Below are 22,935 nucleotides of genomic sequence, written 5' to 3'. Positions count from 1 at the left end.
TTTGTTTCCATATCTAGCTCAAATTGCAGATGTAGCAATTCATATTTCATAACCATTCTTTTTCTGCTGCTTTTAAAAGAATTACTGCATCCTGACAACAGCAGCACAGCAAAGGAACAGATAAAGACCGCCCCAACTAGTTTCCAAAAAACATAAAAGTATTTCCAGAAAAAAACCCTCTTGATCCAAATTTGACATGTGACACATCGCTGTTGGTACAGAAAGTATTCTGAAAGACTCCATATAAATGCTTTGTGTTAAGAAACCATTTGTGGGTTTTTTAGGAGGTTTTTGTTTTATTTTTTAACATTACTGTCATTTTTACAACAATCAATGGATCAGAATTAACCCTGAAATGCCTAACATACATCTAAACCTAGGAAAGTTTGTTTTTTAAAAAGGAACAAGTGAAGGAAGATTCTATAATGTTTTTGCGTTACAAGAGGCTTCATCCGGCAGTATTGTTCCGAGCTCCTCTGGGTGGATACTGCAGCACCTCCATCCCCAGTGCTCAGAACAGACACGGGCTTTGTGAGACTCAGCCTGTGTATTACACTGAAGGAAAAGGTTTTCAAATAGTCTAGAAATTGTATATAACAACTCCACAACTCAGTTTAATCTGTTCCATGCTGCAAATAACGATACCTACTACCACACAAGTTATATATGGAAGCACTGAGACTGGGACATTCATGGCCTCTCCATGGATCAGCTTAAACCATTTAGGTAACTCAGCACTGTGTTTTTCCCCTGCTTGGAGAAAAACATTCCTGAAAGAGCCTATAGGACCCCCCTAGCTGTGTCACTGCTAAATGACATGTGGACATCAGAGACATGCACGCATCAATTAAAAACATGCTTTACCTATAAATCTGTAAACAACTTCTAACAACCACCATTAGAATGGTTTCCATGCATATTCAGCATGTGTCCAACTTTACACTAGTGTAAGACCTGACTCTGCACCATAATTTCCCCCAAGAAGCACTCGACCCTTACTGGAAACCATCAGCATATGCTGCCTCTGGGTTTTCCATGAGAAATCCTTCCAAAGCAGAGGGTTGAGGGAACAATAGTGGCACCACTTTGCCCTACACCAACAAGCACAGGCAAATCAAGTCAGCACTTGCAAAGGAATGGAACAAAAGAACAAAGAAACCTACTACCTGAACATTTCCATTTAAGACACCATGTTCAGTCACACCTTTGAATCAAGCCTTGCCCTTGAGGACAAGGGAGAGCTTTAAGGCAGAAAAGAAAACAGGAATGGCGATTTCTTAAAACTTGTATTACTCCCAAAGCCTTTGGTAAAGCACTCAAGATGTCCAACTGAGCAGACCACTCTTTTTGAGCTTAAGTGATCTGAAAACTATAATAAACCAGGTTTTCTTTCCTTTCTGGTGAATCATAAAAACTACTAAAAATTGTGCCACTGATTCTGGAAACTGCTGCTTTTGTTTTAAACTTGCCGGTTTCAGGACAGACCAGCATTTATGCTTCCCCATTTTGAGAAAGGCTTGTCTGAAGGGCTTGTCTTTATGCTCACTTTCAGAAAAAGCAGCCAGATAACAGAAACACTCCGAACCATTATTCTGTACTGAAAGTCAGCATTATGCACCTCAAATATTCCTTGAAAAGCCATTTCATGATAAAACAAGGAGAAGCTTTTCCAAGTTTTTCTTTTAATCAGGTATAACAAACATGGTACAACTGCTCCCCGCACAGCACTAGCTGTGAAGTCCTGATCGAGACTATAAAGGTTTAGATCTTACAAGCTTTCTGCACGCAAAGCTCTTAATGAAGTTCAGGAGATACCCATACATGAAGGGTCTGGGCAATGAAGACATAACTGAGCACTGCATAAAGACACAGCCTCACAGCACAGAGGCAGCAGGAGACCTGCACGTGGTAAATAGATTCATGCTACCTTCCATAAGGAAGTGCATTTCAACAGCATTTGTCAATTGGGATGACACTACTTAAAACAAAAGGACTGATACCCAGCTCTTAACTTGTATTCTTGCCACTGGTGTAACCTACTATCTTGCTCCTATTTTGAGATGTCTGGCTCAAAAACAAAACACTGAGGAGAACTGAGGGCAAAGCAGATGGGAACTGCCAAGTTCACACAATGCTGGCTCCCGGCTGAGGGGAAGGTGCAGAACTTTTACACTGTAGCTACAGAAAGCCATGATGGGAACCAGACTGCAGATTTAATGTCAAGCTGAACCACACAAAAAAACACAGGGATTTGCTCTTAAATTACTTATTGGTGACCTGCAAAAAAACCCCCAGGGGCACAAGTGCGGATGGAGTTTCTGCTTTACGTTCCAAGAGTGTCGCTTGCACACACAGGTATTCCCAGAGCAAGGGGATGTTTCTCCTCTTCCCCTGCCCCCTTAATTTTTACATTTATGTCAAGAATATGAAGTTCTGCTTCCCTGTAGTTCCTGACAAACTCTGCAAGATCAGGGAGTTGGCAGAAGACCTTTCTCAGCCCTCATCTGTAGGACACACTGAATACTGAACAAAGGCTCGTTTTCCCTCAACTGTCTCAAAGGAAAACAAAAATGAAGAGTTTTGAACAGTGATTAAACTCATCCTTCAAGTGCTCTGGCTGTAGCATGCCATGTTATAATTCTCCCTGATCCTCACTCTCCCCAAAAAGGATCCTACAGCAAAAAGAAGAGATGAGATCTGGCATTTAACACTTAAAGGGATGGCAAACTCTATTTCTGAAAGTTCAGCTCACAATCTTTCCCCACAAGCAACTTGCTGGTTTCTATTACAGATTTTTACCAAATCAAATCTGGTTCCAAATTGGAAAAAAAAAAAAAACAACTAATAAAATAAATAAGCCACCCTTTTGCATTTTGACAATAAAGGATTTAATAAACTAAAAAGAAAAGTATTCCAGAAGACAGTTGTTGTAACAGGCCCCCACAAATATTACAGCCTACGAGAGGACTGAAAACCGCATAGGGTATTTCATAAATTAACATTAAACATTCAACATTTCAAAGTTAGGCCAAAAAAAGAAAGGTTTGAAAACTGGGAAGAAAGGAAGAAAAGAGAAAAGAAGGGTCAATAATGAATAAAAAAAGTTTAGTATTACAACAATTTAGAACTTTCATCTAATTCACTATTGATTTAGAAAGACAGGTGTTTAGGACAACTTCATATTCCTTATCACTGACAGATCACGAAGCACAAACACTTGCCCAGGATGCAGAGCCAGTTCATCTCTCAACACTGAGATTAAGTACCAGTTCCAAAAATGGTAGAGACCTTTCCCTCTAAATAATAAATCAATGCATCAGTAAGGAAAACACACACACGTCACAACAGCACAGTGGCACTTTTCAGACCACCACATCCAAATACAAGCAGCCATCAAGGATATGAGCACAGTCCCACAAGACAGTAATAGATCCCTTGAAAAGAGACTTGCATCAGGAAAAAAATGGGTTTGTTGGGGGGTGTGGTGTCCTCATTCTGTGTAGAAGACATTCTTGTTTTCAACTCCTGTCTACCTCAGCAAAAGTGGTTTCCCAGTGATCTTTTTTGCTTGAGAAATAAGAAATAAAGAACAAGCTTTAGCAACGAGCCAGAGAAACAGACTGGGAGCCCTCCCAAACTAGCAGGCTCAGTGTTCTTGAAAAAAGTCTTTCCTCCAACTGTCTTAGATGTAAGTCATCTCACTCAGACAGTTAACAACAAAAAGAGAGCGCTCAGGTTTAAAGAGGTTGACTAAATATTCCTTCCCTAGAGATCATTGTTTACTGTCCTCATTTTTCTGCCATGTGATCATCTCATTCAATTCTCTCGCTGCCCAGTCTCTTCCCGAAAGCATTTGGCAGTTGCGACCTGAGCTTTGGATGGAAAAACACAGCAAACCTTTACACATCGTGGAGCAAGAAAACAGAAGCCCTGTATTGGTTTTTTTGCTTTTTTTTTATTTTGTTGGTTTGGGGGTTTGGTTTTTGGTTTTTTTTAAATCTGTGCACAGGTCACCTTCAACCAAAAGCAGTGCTTTAAATATGGAAACCCACATACAACTTTGTGATCAGAAGTCAAGTCATAAAAGCAGACTAGTGCCTATTAGCAGGAAGGAGCTCAAAGAGGAAGTGAAGAATACCCCATGGCATCAAAATGAGCAGGACAACCATGCAACACTTCATGCAGGTCACCAGTGAACATGGATGAGAACCAGATAACACTTCGAGAACAGAGACCAGGTAGGGTGGTACGACTGTGGACACACCTCAGTTACACAGAGAGACTGCTTACCCTCAGTTTTAGTGGTAGTACCATCTTTAGGCAAATTAAAAAAAATAAGGAGAGGGTTAATAGGGAAAATTAGTAACATCAACAGAAGTGGGCACTATATATTAGCTACAGAAATATGCACAAAAATTAGCACAATTAAAGAAATGAAAAAAGTTTGAGCAGCAAATCAAAGCTTGGTGTATCTGAAGAACACACGTGCAGGTTTCCCCTCCTGCAATAACCAACCTTTGCCAAACTCCATTTTCGTTGTTTGCCTCGCCATTTCTCTCATGGGAATGCGCAGGTGACAAATGTCCCTACCAGCTCAAAAGGAAGCAGGCTCCTTCAGGAGCAGCCATGTTTGCATCACTTGGACTGCATTTGCTGCTTTTCTCCTACAGTCTGTTTTAAGAGCAAGACTAACACCGTATTCTATTCCATCTCCTGGCTTCAAGGACAAAGCCAACTTTAGTAGATACTTCCCCCCTCTTCTGTTCTTCCTCATAAGATTGTTCGAAAGCAGTTTTGCCACTGAATCCAGTATACAGCGCGACTAAAAATGGTTGCATCTGTGAGCTCGAAAGCACGCTATTATGTGATCAACTTCATATTCTGCATTACATTTTCACTGCAATGTAGCTAAAGCTTGAATGAAGTATGTTAGATCAGAATAAGAATTCAACTTCTGGACCAAATACAACCAACACACTTAAGCCAAGGTAAAACATTTCAGATATGAAAGAAACCTGTCTACAAAAGGAATCTATAGAAACCATTCCTACATAATTCACCAAGCATATTTTATCAGACTAAAGACCAAATGCCCTACAGTAAGGAGAAGCAACTTCTCAACTGACTCAATGAAGACCATCTACACAGCTTAAATAGAGATCACTGATTTCTGATTTTTCTCCCTCTTGTAAAGATAAATCAATGAAAAGTCTGGAATTAGATTAGTATGAAACCAGCAGAATGAGAAACTAGCTCAGATGATCAGCTCTGCTCATAACCAAGTTGAAGCTCTACAAATATGGTGTCAATCACTGTCTTGCATTTCCTCCTCCATGCCTCCTTAAACGGCATGTCCAGGAGAGAAAGATCAAATGCAAACTTTGTTGTAAGAAACCCTGAGGCACCTGAAAGTGATATACGATGCTTTGAGAGAATAATATGCCATGTGGCTACAATCCAAAAAGAGTCAGCATAAGGAACAGATACTTATATTCTGTGTAGTGAAATGGGAAGGCCAACTTCTCTTTTGCTTCTACATCTTTAGTAAAACAAAGCGATCAAACTCAACTAAGATGTACTATTCAAAGCATAAAACAACTAACAGAAAACCAGTTTCAGGAAAGGAGGGAAGGAAGAGAAGGAAGAGACAGGGGACATGTCAAAAGGAATTGAGCTGTAAGTATTTTCCTCAACAATGTCCCAGAATCGTAATAAGATCTGCTTTTGCCCAGAAAGAAGAGTGAAACACAGACTATTATACAATTCAAAAACTAAGAACTTGTTTCAAGTCAGTTCTGTTGCAAATTTTTTCCTTAATCCCAAAGGGTAAGAGATCACACACTGATCCTGAAGAGCTGGTAACTATCTCAGAGATATGTTCTTCTAGTTATAGTTTAATATTCAAATAAAACTACGAGGCACTTTCTGCTAGCAAAGAAAGCTAACTGCAAGAGTAGAAGAACATGTAGATTTACCTAGTGATGCATATGAGCCTGGGGGCAAGGCTGCAGCAGAACTGAAGGGGGTGGATGCTCCAGAAGACGTCACTTTTGACTTGGCACTAGCTGCTGCATTCACATCGACGTCACTGCGGGATCGCTGCAGAGATCCTGGTGTTGACACAGATTTTGTACTTACTGTAGATGCTGCAGATGGGAGTGGGAGATCCAGAATAAAGAAGATTAATTTTTTGAGCTGCGTGCTTCAAAGAGCCTGACAAGCAGTTTAATGTACTATTTTTAACACTCCCTGCTGGCACTCAAATACCTCAACTAAGAATGCTTTATCAGGGCAATGTGGGCTTCCCCACACTGCCTGCAAAGATATTTCAATGCTGACCTGATGCTACCTCTAAGAACTTTATCAGACACTAACCTAAATGCTGAGATCAAAAAGGCTGCCAGGCCAGTAATAAAGACATTTCTAATAGAACCTAGATGGGAAAGTTCAACCACAGTACCCATCACCAGCTTGTAAGTTGCTGGCCAAAACAGACCTGCAGGTCCTTCAGTCCAGGTTCTACTAAATTCCTTCCCAACACCTCATCTTCTCATGAGGACTGCTGTTCCCATCACTTGTTGATGCTTACCCTCTTACGCATGAAGCTTGACTATTCAGCTGCAAGCAAACATGCATTTGTGTGCACAATCAAGTAGGTTACACAACAACATCTCCTTGAATCAAAGATCTCAGTAGGGTGTACTGTATACACGAACCAGCCAGAACCCGATCTTGGTCAGGTGTAGAAGGCAACTTATCTACCAACAAAGTTTTGTCTATTATATTCTGTATTAAAATTTATCATTTAGATTATTGTATGCATTTACTTAGGACAGGAAAGCTGCACTTAAATATTCCATCTGACAGTAAAAACAGATTAGCAACGAGATGGAATTCAACACTGTAGGACTTGTGTACAGACAATGCCTCCAGTAAGTGCTGAAATCACAGAGAATAAATGACAGAAAATTGTAAAGCTGAATGCACCATTAGACTATGTAGCTGTATGGCTTAGCATCAGCAGTAGTTCATTCCAGCTATTGCACAGCTAAACATACCTTGGCTAGAATTTTCAAGGCTTTAGCCTTCTTTTCAGGTGCAAGCAATAACAGATTTACTAACTTTCAAAAGCATCAGCAGTCGATGCACAGAATGTGGTGTACAACCCAAAAGTAATTAAAAAATTTTACATACTAAGCTGCCATCTTAAGGAGCAGTAAACAGTGATCAAAGTTTTTATTTGCATATCATAGTGTCTGAAATTCTCATTCTAATTCATCACACTTCCTCAGGAACACCTGAACACATTTTCCAGCTCCTGTTCTCACCTCTAGATGTAGTACTTCCAGTAGGACTTCTTTTGGCAGACAATGGACGGCTAGAAGTTAATATAAATATTTATTAAAACAAAGTATTTCATAGTCATCAGTAACAGTGCTACTCTGTTCCCTCAGTACACAACTGAGTTAATAGGAAGTTATTTATATACAGGAATAGACTAACAAAGCTTATTAGTTAAGAATAAATACAGTACCACCATGAAATTCTTTACAAAAGCACTAAGAAAAAAACCTAGTATGCACATTATTTCAGTAAGAAGAGATTTTTAAGAACACTTTTCGTAGATTTTAAAAGTGACACCAGTAAGTTATGGATATTTTTCATATACGTCACACACTTAAATGGCAGACATTTGGAGCCTAAGTTGACTGTATCTCTAAGAGAAGGTAAAATGCATACATTCAGCAGAAGAGTTACACACTGATTTTGCAGTTTCAACTCAAATTTAATTTAGTAATTTTTCTTCTCTTATATGGAAAGAGGCAGACTTATACCTCTAGGATTAATGCTGAACACAGAATTTCAATCCAAGCATTGTTTTAAGCACACCTGGAAGGAATGACTAACAGTATTTGCTGTGCACAAAAAGCTTCCTAGAAAGTTATTTATGGAGTCAAGATAATGATTTTTTTTAAAGGGTTTCACTGGCTTTTTATTTTAATACAATGTTGGCTAAAAAAAATTTTGGAGTAACCAAGTGTTGAGGCCAAACAATGACCAGATGAGACAAAGCAATGTGATGGCTCCCTCCAGTTCAATGGAGCTATCCACGGTTGTTTAAATCGAGAGGTAGTGCCATTGAAAGACTTACTTAAGACTCTCCTGGGAGCTGGAGGAGGAGCGATCCGACTGTGGCAAGGACACGATGCTGTCAGAGTTCTTCAAATGTGACTGCAGGGCCTTCTGGTAGGAAGACTCCAAGGTGTGGTACAAATGCTCTGCCTCTCGGCTGAAGTGACTGTGGAAACCCCAGTAACACCTGGAAACAAGGCACAATACTGTGAATACTTCTTTGTCAGGTTCTAGGGGGCAGTGAGGCACAGGTGCAGTCAGAGCCCTTTTCACTATTGGCATTAGTGGGCTCATTAGCCCAGTCATTTCAATCATCTACTGCCCCTATGACACACTCAAGACATATCACTTTCTTCAACCCATTGTATTGCTCAAGCAGCCGCACAGAAGACAAACCAAATGAAAGTTAAGAAGACAGGAACACACCATTTGGTGCATTATAAATACACAAGTAGCCAACAAAGCTTTGTTACAGAAGAAACCCTCATCCCTCTGGCTGTCTACTGTACACGGGAGATGGTAGACCCACTACACTGATACTAGTTTGGGACTGGGTGCTCAATAATTACTTCAAAAACATGCCAAAACGAGAACACGCATGCATGGGCCTGATTCAGGAAAGCATGAGCTGGTGTTGTTTTCTTCCTTAAGTTTAACAAACAGCCCTCCTACAATGTTGCAGAGACAAATCTTCTGTACTGAGTTGAGGCTGTTGACTGTCTTTTTGGGAAGAAATAACAAGGAAAAGGAAAGAGGTGCTCCTATAGACTTCCAGTCAGTGCCACGCTAAAAATAAAAGTGCATTTTAAGATGAGGGAAGGATTCCTCTCTGGTCCAAATCTCCTGGTTGATGGCTAAACACCATTCCCTCTCGTCACAAAGGAGACGAAGACTCTCAGCACTTTTCGGGGGCAACTAATGGGCAGTTTAAGAGTAAGATCGTTAGCTCAAATCAATCAAGAATTGTTTGTGTGTGACAGCAAGACCTCAGAGCCTCAGAGAAGTCACATACATTCTCACATCACTAGAAGGAAACAAATTTGTCTTACAATCAGTCATGCTGTTAATTAAGAAACATGGTAAGAGAGAATTAAGCACACTCTCCAAAGTCTCATGCTATTCTCCTTGCTGTGTCTATTCAGCTTAACTAGTCACCTGCTATGAAGTCTCAGTGCTTACTGTCTTTTATAGTGATGGACACATTCATCACGTAAATCCTTTCAAAAGGATTTAAGCAGTCCTACTGTGAAACACTTCTGCTTATAATATACCATTTAGATTAATAAAATTTATTGTTCATTGATTTCATGTTTTACAGCATCCTCTTTCTGAAGAAAAATGTTCCTGTAGTGTTCTGTTCAGAAAAGCATGATCCTAGTATATCAGCATACTACCTTAAGTACAATCACATTAATGGAAATGCAAGAGATCAACAGAAGAAAATTAATTGCAAATATTAAGCTTTCCTATAGATACACACAAAGATATTATTTCAGTGTCATAAAATATTTCCTTAATTTAGGATACCATTTAGCAGTGTACTAGCACAAAGACTTTTACTTCGAGAGTAGCAAATAACAATAGAATAGAACAGACTATTTCAGTTGGAAGGGACCTACAGTGATCATCTAGTCCAACTTGCCTGACCAGTTCAGGGTTGACCAAAGTTAAAGCATGTTATTAAGGACATTGTCCAAATGCCTCTTAAAAGACTGACAGGCTTGGGGGATCAACCACCCCTCTAGGAAGCCTGTTGCAGTGTTTGACCACCCTCTCGGTAACGAAATGCTTCCTAATGTTGAGCCTAAACCTCCTCTGGTGCAGCTTTGAACCATTCCCACGTATCCTTTCACTGGATACCAGGGAGAAGAGGCCAGCACCTCTCTCTCCACTTCCCCTCCTCAGGAAGCTGTGGAGAGCAATGAGTTTGTCCCTCAGGCTCCTAGCTGACAACCCAGGCAAGCCCAAAGTCCTTCGCTGCTCCTCAGGGGACATTCCTTCCAGCCCTTTCACCACCTTTGTTGCCTTCCTCTGGACACATTCAAGGACCTTCACATCCTTCTTAAATTGTGGGGCCCAGAACTGCACACAGTATTCAAGGTGAGTCTGTACCAACACTGAATACAGTGGGATAATCACCTCTCTTGACCAGCTGGCTGTGGTGTGTTTGATGCACCCCAGGATGCAGTTTGCCCTCTTGGCTGCCAGGGCACACTGCTGACTCACACTGAGCCTGCTGTCAACCAGCACCCCCAGATCCCTTTCTGCAAGGCTGCTCTCCAGCCACTCCTCTCCCAATTTATACTTGGGCCTGGCATTACTCCGTCCTAGGTCTTGTATACAGGCCAAAAAGAAAAGAAAAAATATATTAGAAATAACAGTATTTTTGCACTGAACAGAAGAAATACCAGTTAACTGCAAGCAACTCAAACATCAAAGAGAAAGACAAGGTTACTAGCTCTCGATTCTAGACTCTTGAACAACTCCAGTAAGCACTTTACCTGCTTAGACAGATAAAAAGCCAATAAAATATTACAAGAACAAAGTGAAACAAGCACCATTAGAAGATGTGATACTTATATAACTCAGCCCCATGTGATCATCTTGTATGACGACATCTGCTGAAGTGGACACTCACACTGAAGCCAAGGGAAAGTTGACATCAACTGCCAGGCGAAGGTAGCTTGTCTGGACTTCAGTCTCCAACATACAATGCCACTGGCTAGCAACACAATAGGGGCAAAGAAGGGGAGGAAGAAAAGACACCAACAACAGCTTCCACTTACTTTCTTGCCTCTATCCTGGCTTCAGAGTCTGCATCATGAATTCCCTTCTTTATTGTTTCAGCTAACACTGATATGTGTCTGAAATAAGAAGGAAAACATTATCCAGCAGTCCAGAAAGATGCACCACACTTATAAACAAATGACTAATTTGATTTTGCCTTGGCCTCCAAGAACAAATAGTTCATCACATCCTCCCATTTCCATGTAAGATCCTTTGGAGCCTTTATTTATTTACTCTTACAAGTCAGTTTTATTTCACCCACGCTGCTGACTAGGAAAAGGCAAGCAGCATTCTTCGTAGGTCAGTCTTTAGTTAGCTTTTGAAACTGCCTGGGGGCAAAAAACACTCTCTTAACCCTTAAAAAGTCTTGCACAGTCTAGGGCTAAGGAAATTGTGTCCCAGTTTCTTCCCCCACAATTACTTTCACTGTTCATTAGTCTGAAGTACTGTAAAAGCCTCAGAAGCTCTGACAGACATGTGGTAGCTTCCACATCATCTCACTTTGGGGTGCAAAAGGAACAAAAAAAAAAAAGTAAAAAAAATTTAAAAAAGAAAATCTATTGAGTTCAGGGATTCACTCAGCTAGGTTTTCCAAGGCTGGCATAGGAGACAGACTCACCAAACTCTGACTGCCAGAACTACAGACGAATGGGGTGTGTGCACATATGTACATGCTTTTTTTGGTGACAAAAATATCACTACTCAAGCTACCTGATATAATCTCACCTCCTAGGTTATCCTTTCTCCAGAATTAACCTCCCCAGACATAAGTAGAGAGAAATAACTTGTTTTCAAAGGTTACCTTTCTAGGGAGTGTGTTTGCCACTCCTGCAACAGCAAGTCTAAAAATTCGAAACAGCGCCTGAGAGAAGAAAGAGAAGAAATGCTAAGTTCTTTAAGTTAACAGAGGCATGCTAACTTTGCCATACCTGCCCCTGAACAACACCCATCTTTTGTTATGAAGTTTTTTAGGACATTAGAATTCAGTAACGACCCCGATAAAAACATCAATGTCTCTACAAATGGCATAAATAAACAGTCTGAAGTAGTAACTGGATGCAGCTCACTACAGAGAAGTCTAAAGAGAGGGCTTGACATAAAACAATCCAGAAAGGCCTCTTTTTCATTAAACAGGATACAGGCCCAGAAGATCTATGCTAATGATACTTTGTACCTGTTAGTTCAGGCTTCACACAGAAACTTCACATTTAGCTTCATGTGGAGACAGATCCTTTCCAGCTTTAATCTCCCCTCCTCATTTCAAGACACTAAGGCACAAGTGTGCTGTTACTTGTTCAAGGTTCGTCACCAAATTCAGCAACCACAAAGCCCTTCTTTTTGTCTAACCAGAAGAGAACTAGCTGATCTACATGGACCAGGCAAGAGTCTCCCAGTGAGGTAGTAGACTGAAGTACACTTAGATTTTAAGTGCAGAGAGGACCATTAGCACATCCAGTCCAACTTCCAGATGATGCTATTGCAGAACACTACGACTGCTGACTGGCCCAAAGAAAATGTGTCACTAATGGCTAGTAGTGGGGAATAGGAATGTGTCTGTAAAGAAGCCAAAATAACATGATATCAACATGTAAGCACAAAGGTTAGTTTAAAAAACATTTCTCTTTGTGGAAAAGTGCTTTTCTTCTCTGCAGTGCTGCAGCTTATTCAAGATAGCTGACTTTGAATTTGATCCCAACTCATGGGGGAGAATGAGATGCATTCTTTAGTGAGTGTGTATATCAACCCTTTTCATGAATAGAAAGAACTACATGAATGTTATCAGAAAGTACGTGTGAACCTATTTACTGGTAAAAAGAGAGAGTAAATTCAAACTACATGCTCACCTTCTAACTGCAACAGACTTGGAGGTACAATTACTGGTTATGATGGGTATTAATCGAGGGATGTGCGTATGCTGGAAGAAAAAACAAACAACAAAACCAGGAAGAAGTCTTTACACCACTGTTCCACAGAATGAAAGGCCATCTCTTTCAGCCACCTGAGCCCAGTATGCAGATACTTATTTTTGTTCAATTCTTAAAAATAGAACTGCTAAATAAAGGAACACTAACAGATATGTACAGATTTTTTTAAATTAAAATTTTTATATTTTATCTGTTAAAATATCTTTAACGGATATTTTCTTTTCTTCTATAATGACAGGCTCCAGTAAATTAAGGAGCTGAAGTCACTGCAAGAGGATCTAAACTGTCAGTGGTGACAACCTGAGAGATATCAGGCTATCTACAGCTTTCCCAATGAATCACTAGGCAGAAGTCACCTTTGTGACCTAATGGTTTTAGGAAACATGCACTGACTGAGGAATTTTAAAGCATAATTAAGAGGATGAGTCTCTCCCGCAAGGCAGGTTTAAAACCCATTCAAAGAAAAAAGTTTGCTCAGCTATTAGAGGGAGGGAAATATCTTATTCTGCAAAGAAATATTTTTCCTACTATTTTGGCAGGGCTTAACTATCATCATCTACACAAGGCTGCAGGACATCTGAGACAGCCAAACCCAGCACAATCAGAAAAGTAGATTAGGCACTTAATCTAATTTTCATTGCAGCAACATTCATATTTCCTCAGAAACACCACGGTATTTGGAAATGATAACATTGTTCTCTCTTGACGTATACTTACTCGAATGATTAACCTAACTGCTACAACACCAGAAGTGGCCATGACTTTGGCACTATTTGGAATTAGATTAAAAATTGTTGGCATGATAGCTTCTGCCCCATGGTCAAACTTGTTTCCCAGAACTGATGACAAATGTCTGAAAAACAGAATGAAGTCATGCTGGTAAGCGTGCTGAGGATTAACAGAGTCAGACTTCTACAGAACATCTGACATAAGCACATCTGACACCTCAATCTTCACAACTGTCACCTCCTCTCCAAAGGACAGAGAACACCATGTTTCAAAAAACAGTCCTTTACTTTCATTTCAAACTTGTGTTCTGTATTCATCTGAACTCTGAGAAACAGTAAGTTCAGCATAAAGTAACTAGCACAGCTAAAAATTTATTATCAAATGTATTTTTTCTGAACTTGTTAGTTTATATTGGTTTCCTGAAACTCCTTATTTTGCCTTAATACGCACAAATTTCAAAAAAGCTGTTAGTAACACTGCAGTGCTCTTTTTCTTGAAGCATTTCGCAAAGGATAAACCATCAAAAAAACCCTAGCTCGATCCAAACCAGAACAAAACATCCACATTTTCAGCTTTACTGTTCAATCCTTCTCTACTTGATGCATGAATGCATGGCTTGCTCGTTCATTCAGCATCTCTCACTCATTCATTCAGCATCTCTCAAATCAGCACCGTTTAAAACTCAGGAACACAGTCTGGCAGAACTATTAGTGGCCTACATGGACATGGTTTTCAATAGCTGTAACAAAAACATATTCTAGCTATAACCATGTAGTACTACCAGTACAAGTTACATGCTAAATGATTTAACCAGTGTCTGTTCCTCTTTTCTACATCGCCTTTCAAGTGCATTTAGAAAGTAAACTCACCCCAATGTGATACAAGCCTCTCGTACTACTTGAGACCGCAGGTCTTTAGCGGATAATTTAAATGCTCCATCCAGAAGTCTTAAGTGTTGGAAGAAGTTATCATATTCTGCAGCTCCAGCCAAAAGTAAGGAGCGGATCTTTTTCAACTGTTAGCACCACAAAAGAAAGCAGTGACTGTTAATGAGCAATAAATAGAAGGACAGTTATGTTCAGGGCCGATACTTGGTTTCCAGGGTCCTTGTACCATTGCTCCTCAACATGCATTGAGGAATTCTGTTCTTAGAGTCCAAGTAATTTTATTATTTCAGATCTTGTATTCAATCATAGGTTAACATACTAAGTATGATAATATAAACACACTAGCTAACTTTTATAGGAATCCAGAAATGTTGCATACAGCTACTCAAATGATATTGTTAACAACCGAAACATTACTTTTTAAGCCAAAAGATACCTTAAAGGTTCTCCTTATTCCCCTTAGAAACCACTTATTTACAACAGCTTCGGTCCTCTCACAGCTGACTATTGTATTAAAAAGATGACTAGACTTAAAGGGCATGGCTCATACTCAGATCTGAGTAACACCAACTTATATCTAGAATATGTCCATTAACTTCATTAAAATTATTATCCAGCTTTACTAGAAGTGGAACCCTGACCACATCAAAATGGGAAATCTCCTGTTAATATTACAAGGACCACCATTTCATCCTATAGATATTCTTTTGGACACCTTCATAGGCCCTCGTATAATGATCCATCTGTACAGTGCCTCAATTTAAGTTCACTGTCACTCAGTACAGCAAACAAAAAACCTGAAATAAGCTGAATCAGCACGGTTAGCCACTCAGATCTGTAATACAGGATTTGACAAACATGTCAAAGTTGCTACACCGGTGATGAAAGCCTACAGTGTAGACAAGATCATGCATCTATTTACATCATGAAAACACAGCTCACCTCAGTAAATAAAACTCAGTCTTGGCATGCATATAACATCTGATTTTCCACTTCTATATTTCCCAGAGTCATATTTACTTATTCAAAACCCAAGTGTGTAAATTCTTTCTGACTTATTTTACACCTCCTTTTGCAAAAGTATAAATAAGTTCTCTATAAGCAAAGTGACTTTCTGCATCATCAGGAAATTTTAAGTTATTCTGAATACCACTTTTGACATTTTGATTTCAGCATCTGCTAGCAAGTTTCTAGCTTCAGAGCTGGATTTGCTGCATGAATTCTAGTTCAACCTGATGCCGTCTCAACAGATTCTTGTATATCAAATAGCATTTTCCTTCACAGATGTGGTTTAAATTCAGTCTCATAAAGAAACGTTTCCCCCAAGCTTGGGGGAACATAACAGATGCTCACCACTTAAACTACATTCTAGTCTTACTCTGAGGTTCTCCCAGTACCCTCTTCATGGGATTAAGCTCAGTGCAGAAAAACTTTATATTAACAGAGTTCGTATTTAAGTTCACTACTTACCGCAGAAACTCTCTGTTCCCAGTCATGCTTATCATCTGATAGTATCTCTCTTATTTTGTTTATGGATTCCTCAAGATCCCGGCTGGAATAAATCTGCAAATTTAAATACAGAGTAGCACTACAATGCAAGATTTAGTCCAGACAAATCAGATCACTTCCCAACTATATTCTTACATCTTTGCTCCTCAGTGCCTAAACATCATGTGCTAGCCTTGGACACAGCTGGCTTTGCATAATGCAAAGAATTTACACCCATTTCCTGCAATCAAAAATTACTAAATGACCACAAGATGATTAAAGGATCATCTTTTATTATTTTACTATACTTTCACAATTTTAAGCAGCATTCCTGCAGCTACTAGTGACTATGCTAGTCAAGACCTACAGACAATCACGAGTGAACATGTGCTGTTCAGTTATCCGAAAAATAAAGCTCTGGTGAAGGAGAGGGGATACACGACATCTCAGCTATTCAGCTAAATCTATCAGCAAACACGCACTGTCCAGCTGTCACAGTCAGAACAGCAGCAATCCTGGAGACACAAGTGACCTTTATTGCTTTCATTTCCTAGATGGTACAGATGAAATGCAGAGACGCTTCTGCTGACTTAAGTTTTTGTTCAACCAAACTGCACTGTGCAGCATGCATGTCCAGTTCCAGCTCCATGTCCATTGCTGTGATAAGTCTATCACAACCCTCCCACCCCCATTCCCTCCACTTCTGAGATTTTCACACAAACTACTGGCAGATACCACCATTTAAAACTTGCCTACTTCTAACTTGCCTTCCCCCTAAAGAAGATTTGTCAACATCATAATGAAGCACAGTTTGCCAGTGATTAGGACTAGATTCTATATCCATCTTCTGCTTTTTAGTACTGCGTGTTTTAACACATAATTCTACTTACCTGAACTGTTGGGACATCTTCAAATGCCTTAATGAAGTCTTCTTCATCCACAGCACCTGCTCCCTCTTTGGCTGCTGACATACAAATGAAAAAGCCTTTTCAATCTTCTTATCAACAAGAGAATCAATTAAGAAACCACCAGCTATCAAGGAACCTAATCAGGACAAAGTTCACTATCCATGCAGCCTCAGAGTGCTGCAGATGTAATGAAAGTAGAGACATGGAAATGCAATGCCAGGCACAGACTAGACATGCACAGCATCCTTCAACTCCTAGGCACAGAGGGCACATTAGGGAAATCATTACAGTAGTCACTCAACAGTTAGGGGACACAGTCTGAAAGATGAAAGGGAATATTTACTTTAATTATATGGGAGATTTTATTTTAAAGGATTTAATCCTATCTATAATACATGAAGGTTCAGATCTGACAGGTGCACAAACAGACAAATGATAAGGAAGATAAACGGTCTCTGGAATACTAATCAGATTAGAGACTGTCTGATACAGAGAACTTTCTCCATTTCTCTAGGTCACATGTAGAATTACAATCACATGTAGAATCACTGCTCACATTCAGAATTACTGCTCAGTGTTTTTTCTGCATCTTCATTACCAGCAATGTCCAAAGATCTTAGAAGCAAGCCGACACCTCAGTTTTAGACTGCATGGACTGAAGTTTAGCATGTAGCTGTAAGCAGCCCGCCTCAGCTCAGCTAAAGAGTTGCAGCTATAAAGGCAAAAATTACAGGCTGCAACATTGACATTATTTACGCACAGCCCTCAGTGGATAATCTCACTGGTCCAACCTTTTGCAAACATGAAACACATTATAGGGACGTGGGGACTGCTTGGAGGTTCATCCTACCAAGGTTCGGTCACGGCATGCAGACAATGTACACATAATGATTTCACAGGGAAAAATTTGTTACTGGATCCTGGGGGCCAGTCTGGAAGCCCTTGCAGTAAACTTGAGCATGAACACTATAAGTACTTCACATAAAGGTCAATTCATATATGCTATCGGCTTACTTGAAGACTTGGAGCCCAGAGCTGCAGACCCAAGCCTGCGGGTAGTCCCCATCCCAACTCTGCGTGAGTTTGCAGGGGCCTTTGAAGATGTAGAGGAGCTAGCTGAGGAAGGTCTGTTCCCATCCACGGAGTCTTCATCATCAAAAATTTTATCTGCCAAAAAAAAAAGCACACTCAGTGGTAAGTCCAGTGAAGCAAATGGATGTCCCAAGGAACATGCCCATACGATGGCAAATGTGCTGCATGTTCAGGTCTGCTCTGCCAGCTCTTATCTCAGCAGTATCTTCATGCTAGAAATCCAGTTATTCACAAAAGACCACCAAACCCGATCCTTTGCTATTGCAGCCACTATGTTATAAACCCTTTCAATGAATGCATTCAGATAAAAAGAATAAACTTCAAATCCACAGTAGAAAGATGCAAGCCACAGATAACACTTGGGGTGTCTACAGTCTGTATCTCTGATGTTTATGCCTCAGAGAGCTATTTTGCCATGGGCTGTAGTGAAAATAAGACCATGAGCAAATCCAAGACCCAAGTGTGGAGGGGATCAGGCAGCACAGGCTGCCCTGTCACTCCATGCTAACTACTGGTACCAGACTGAGAATAAACAGGGTAACCCAGGAAAGATCACACGGCAACTCCCATGCTGTTGATAAGCCACAGACCATTAATCACAGACCCAACTAGAGCTACAAATCCACTTTATCTTTTTAAATGATCACCAGAGATTCTTTACAAGGAAATAGAAAAAGTTACCTCAAATTCAAGAAAACCCACAAATATAAGGTGTATTAAAACTTACTGAACCTTCTGTGTACATCCAAACTGAACTGCAGCCTCTCCCTCCAAACATGAACATAAATTAACTTAAAATTAATTACAGTCACTTTGATTCTCAGTGAAGGTCACTTCAATTCCAAAGGAGTGCTTATATTGCAGTTTTACAGAGATTAGCTAATCCACTTTAAAAACCAGCCTTAGGTTGAAAGGTGACAAAGTGTTTGGACAGATGATATAGATGGCACGCATTATTTATTGAGGCCAGAAAGCCACCTCAGTCTCCATCACTTAGCTTCTCCATGCTAACACTTCATTCAAGGTTTGAGACCTGCTTCACGTCCATCCCTCTCCAAAAACCCAAGGTATGCACCCGCTCTCCACCAGTTCAGGGATATTTTCTTTGCAAAATTTCACTTGGCAAAAACTCAAAGAGGTGCTTTAATCCATCCCTATTCAGGAAAGCACCCAGGAACATCTAATAACAAACACAGGCTCCTAGTTAGACACTAATGAGTGAAATTCAATACAGGTTGAGCTTTCTGAAAGTAAGAAAATGAACTGATAACTCTATAGACATATTCTAGAGGAAACAAAAGAAGAAAAAAAAGCCTGTATTGTCCTCAGCCCAACAGCCTTAAGGAGTTTTCCCTGTCCCAAGTAGTATTGGTTTATTAGCAGCTGGACACAGGGGAACCATCACAGATCATCTAAAAACCTAAAGCCCACATTTCCAATATGTACCCATGTACACGATGCCATACTCCAATCACAGTACAACATTGAAATAGCAGGTAGACAGCAGCATCCAACAAGTCAAGAAAGGTGGCCAAGGACATCTCTCCTCTTAATTTTTATGTTCAAGAAGTCTTGGAATATGGGAAAGGGCTAGGAAAAAGTAACATCTAAAGGTAAGGCGTAATATAATAACAGGTACTTGGACTGCTGTTCAGGCAAAAGTAAGCAAGACAAAAGTGAACATATGAACTTTAACATCAAGAAATTTAAGGTCACACAGCTAAGAAGAAGAACGTAAGACACTTTTAGGATGTGGGCTCCCTCTTTAACACAGTGCCCTAGGGCAGCCATGGAGACTGTGCTACCTTCCTGTTGACACTGGTCATGTTCCGACACAGGTAATTAAAAAATAATTTGAACAGAGCTCAGGGAAGAACCATGAGAATGATTAAAGGATTGGAAAATATGTTTTTAATTCAATTAAATGAAAATTCACTGCAGAAGACTGTTTAACCTGGCCAGATTCTTAACAAGTTGCTTATTTATATTCTTTGTTAACACAGAAACTGAAGATTTATTAACATAGTTTTCCAGTGTGATTTACTAATATTGTTTCTCACCTAATAGAAAGATACACAAAAAGGCTACTGGCTGAAGGTTAAAACCAAATTAAACTCTTGAATTGGAATTACCTTTTTTCTTCCCCTCCATTTTCTGCAATTATCACAGGACTGACACTCTGTGAGGTTAGAAGGTGTGTCACCCAGAAAATTCTACTACAGGCAGTTCTTAAAAAGCAAGATTGATTCCCCCACCCCACCCCCAAAGTTATAATCTAGTTCAAACAGGAATTATTTCAAAAACATTATTTTGTGAGACTTGCACAGAAGGTCATGGCAGATCAAAATAGACTTTAAAACATGCAATCTCTGAAGGCTCTAGGAAGGCGTTTATGTGATGCAGAAAGACTTGCACAGACCTCAAATACAAAAACTTCTGAGCAGAATTTGCCCCAATTGCATTTATTTCAAAAGCTCCTATGTAGATATTAAGCAAAAGATTGTCATATATATATATATAAACAGCCAAGAGAAAGTCAGTCAGATGCAAAACAAAAGATAGTTTACTACTTCAAAACCACTTTCATCTGGTAGTAAAATTCTCCATCAGCTGCTTTTCAGGCTATCTAGATGTAGTCTTAGTTAACTCACTTCCTCTTGTATACATTTTTAAAGCCTCACCCCTCTGAAAGAAGAAGAGGGTGTGGTTTGCTATTTCATATAAAGAATAAAAATTCGGAAAAACAGATATTAAAAGGATCATACTCCTGTAGCATTTTAGCAATTAAATGAACTATCATTTTTATTTAAAACAGGCTTTTCTGAGCATTAGCAAAAAAATCCAACACTCCAAAAAACCCACCAGCCCGCCCACAGTTTTGGGGATGTTCAGATTACAATCACATCTTCCTGTTCATTAAGTCTGCAAACTAACCATTACATATTTATCAGATCAGAATATCCCTTCAATAACCCAACAGCATTTTCTCATCTGAGCAGTGCAGAATGACAGCGCCACATTCAGAACTGCACATCAAGTCTTCCAGCAGCACGTGTGCAGGACAGAAAGAGAAACAAAGAACAGAAAGAAACGTGAACATAGGAGTACAGAAAATGAGAGAAAAACAAGGTACTACACATTATAATTAAAATGACTTTTTCTTTTTTTTCCATTCATTGACTCCTGTTCACAATAATCATTTGAACTAAGATCATATTTTTTGCAGCCTATCTGCAAATCACAAGATGGTAAATCCAGCATGGGTGTAACTCTCATGACTCCGGCAGAGGTGCACTGAAGCGGAATCGGTGCCACATTCTAACATTAAATAACCATTGATGCTCCCCCATCCCAAGACCCCCTCCAGTGCTCATTTATAAGGGCCACATAGTACTCTCCATTAGAGACATGCCCTTATAAAAGCGGCCTTTGTCTGCTCACCACTGTGCTGTCTGAGAGAAACAGAGAACACAATTTGCTTTACATTTTCCAATTCCTTTACATTATTTAAGAAGAAAAAAAAAATTGCTTACAAGTACATATCCTTCTGCAAATAAGCTTCCTCAACATTCCTTCATATTTTCCATAGCGTGCCCAGATGTAACAGTGCTTCACAGAGCGCCGCGGCTTTCAGTCCAGAACATAATCAATCATTGCCCTTCGTATTCATTAAGCATGCTGTCTTCACACGTGGATTTAAACAGCTATGGCTTCAGTCCTCTTTCTACAACTGCGGCTCTGCAGGATTCTCATCAACACCCATTTCAGCTCAGGAAACTTCAGTTCACTTCTAGGAAGGAAATTCCCTGCTAGCGAGGGGAACCCAGGACAAATAATCTGAGATGAAGACGAGCTGAGTCTGCCTGGCTGGGCTGGCTTGCACTAGGAACCAGCCTGACTTTATCCCCTGGGAAGCGCTAACAGGAGCATCTCAACAGCTGTCATCATTTGTCCATGACGAATAAATTTAGTCATTATTCATTTTAAAACGTAACCCCTTCAGGTCTGGGCAAGGTGTAAAATGGGGAGAAGAGACTGTGCTAGTTGTTCAGGAACCACAGTAAACAAGGGCCAGCGTTTCCCCTGCCTGAACTGCCAGCCTGGGACCTTTTAAAGCAAAGTAATTGAGTCTCAAATTTCCTTTCCAATGAAAGGAGATGCTTTCTGGCTTTTAAAAACTTCAAGATGTCAGATTCAATCTTTTAGTTATTTGTCTGTAAGCTTTAGAGAAGATAGCTACTCTGTAGTGACTACAGATTGGGAAAAAAGCTTATGATCACGTTTGTTCCTAATGAAGATGCCCTGCTATGGTCTTCAGGTCCGACTCTGCAAGGTACTAAACTTGCTCTGGCCCTGCTGTGCCCATTTATCCTATGTCCCATCTCCAAGTGTCAGCACAGCTGAAGTTTGCAACACATACAATTTGCAAGTATCGCCTGCATCTCTCTCATGAGAATCTCCCTTTTGGGTGCAGATGAAGATGGATGGCACTGGAGAAGCCTGCCTTCCCACCCACCACATGGTGTCCTGCACCAGGAGCAGACACACAACTGCTAAAGCTGATATATGTTTCAGCGCACTGAAACCCCATGCTCAGCCTCCACTAGGTGGGCAAAGCCCAGCTCCCTGAGGATCTGAGAGCCCCCTGTAAAAGCTGAGAACACGCACAAGCAAACCCACTGATGACAAAGAAAACAGGGTATGTTCCTCCTTACTCCTTTTTGTCAGACATGACCTTGTATGCATTGGTCAATGTTTTTGAGACAGACACCCCTTGGACACCTCAGCTCATGCCCTCCCCCAAGGCCAGCATCTGGCACCCCGACCTCCAGCTGTGACTCCCGTAGAACACAAGACATAGTTCACCCCTCTGCAGGCGTCCCACCAGCCTCCAAGTGAGACAGCTTCAGCCAAGGCTAAATGCCTCTTCCCATTAACACACACCAAACCCATGCATGGCTTAGCTGTATGCCTGCCCAACTCCAA

At 40.2% G+C, this 22,935-nt stretch overlaps 1 protein-coding gene across 22 annotated transcripts in view; it reads right to left on the bottom strand.

The window, feature by feature from the left end:
• The window catches only part of CLASP1 (cytoplasmic linker associated protein 1), a 188,751-nt gene that overhangs the window by 79,859 nt on the left and 85,957 nt on the right, over positions 1–22,935 (bottom strand). For 11 of the 22 annotated variants that reach the window (XM_069780993.1, XM_069780994.1, XM_069780995.1 and 8 more), the window contains exons 9-20: positions 17,872–18,024; positions 16,840–16,913; positions 15,932–16,024; positions 14,444–14,589; positions 13,563–13,698; positions 12,765–12,835; positions 11,723–11,782; positions 10,920–10,997; positions 8,153–8,320; positions 7,329–7,378; positions 5,976–6,146; positions 4,291–4,314 (exon numbers count right to left, since the gene is read on the bottom strand). In XM_069780993.1, the coding sequence (XP_069637094.1) occupies positions 4,291–4,314; positions 5,976–6,146; positions 7,329–7,378; positions 8,153–8,320; positions 10,920–10,997; positions 11,723–11,782; positions 12,765–12,835; positions 13,563–13,698; positions 14,444–14,589; positions 15,932–16,024; positions 16,840–16,913; positions 17,872–18,024 (1,224 nt within the window). Of the gene's footprint in view, positions 1–4,290; positions 4,315–5,975; positions 6,147–7,328; positions 7,379–8,152; positions 8,321–10,919; positions 10,998–11,722; positions 11,783–12,764; positions 12,836–13,562; positions 13,699–14,443; positions 14,590–15,931; positions 16,025–16,839; positions 16,914–17,871; positions 18,025–21,482; positions 21,774–22,935 lie in introns of those variants that run through there. The other 11 variants (XM_069781002.1, XM_069780999.1, XM_069781003.1 and 8 more) reach the window with 5 other exon arrangements.

This window comes from Haliaeetus albicilla, chromosome 4 (assembly GCF_947461875.1).
Source record: "Haliaeetus albicilla chromosome 4, bHalAlb1.1, whole genome shotgun sequence".
In the NCBI taxonomy this organism is placed as follows: domain Eukaryota; kingdom Metazoa; phylum Chordata; class Aves; order Accipitriformes; family Accipitridae; genus Haliaeetus; species Haliaeetus albicilla.
The sequence above is the reverse complement of the archived record's forward strand: the minus strand, read 5'-3'. Positions and strand labels throughout refer to the sequence as shown.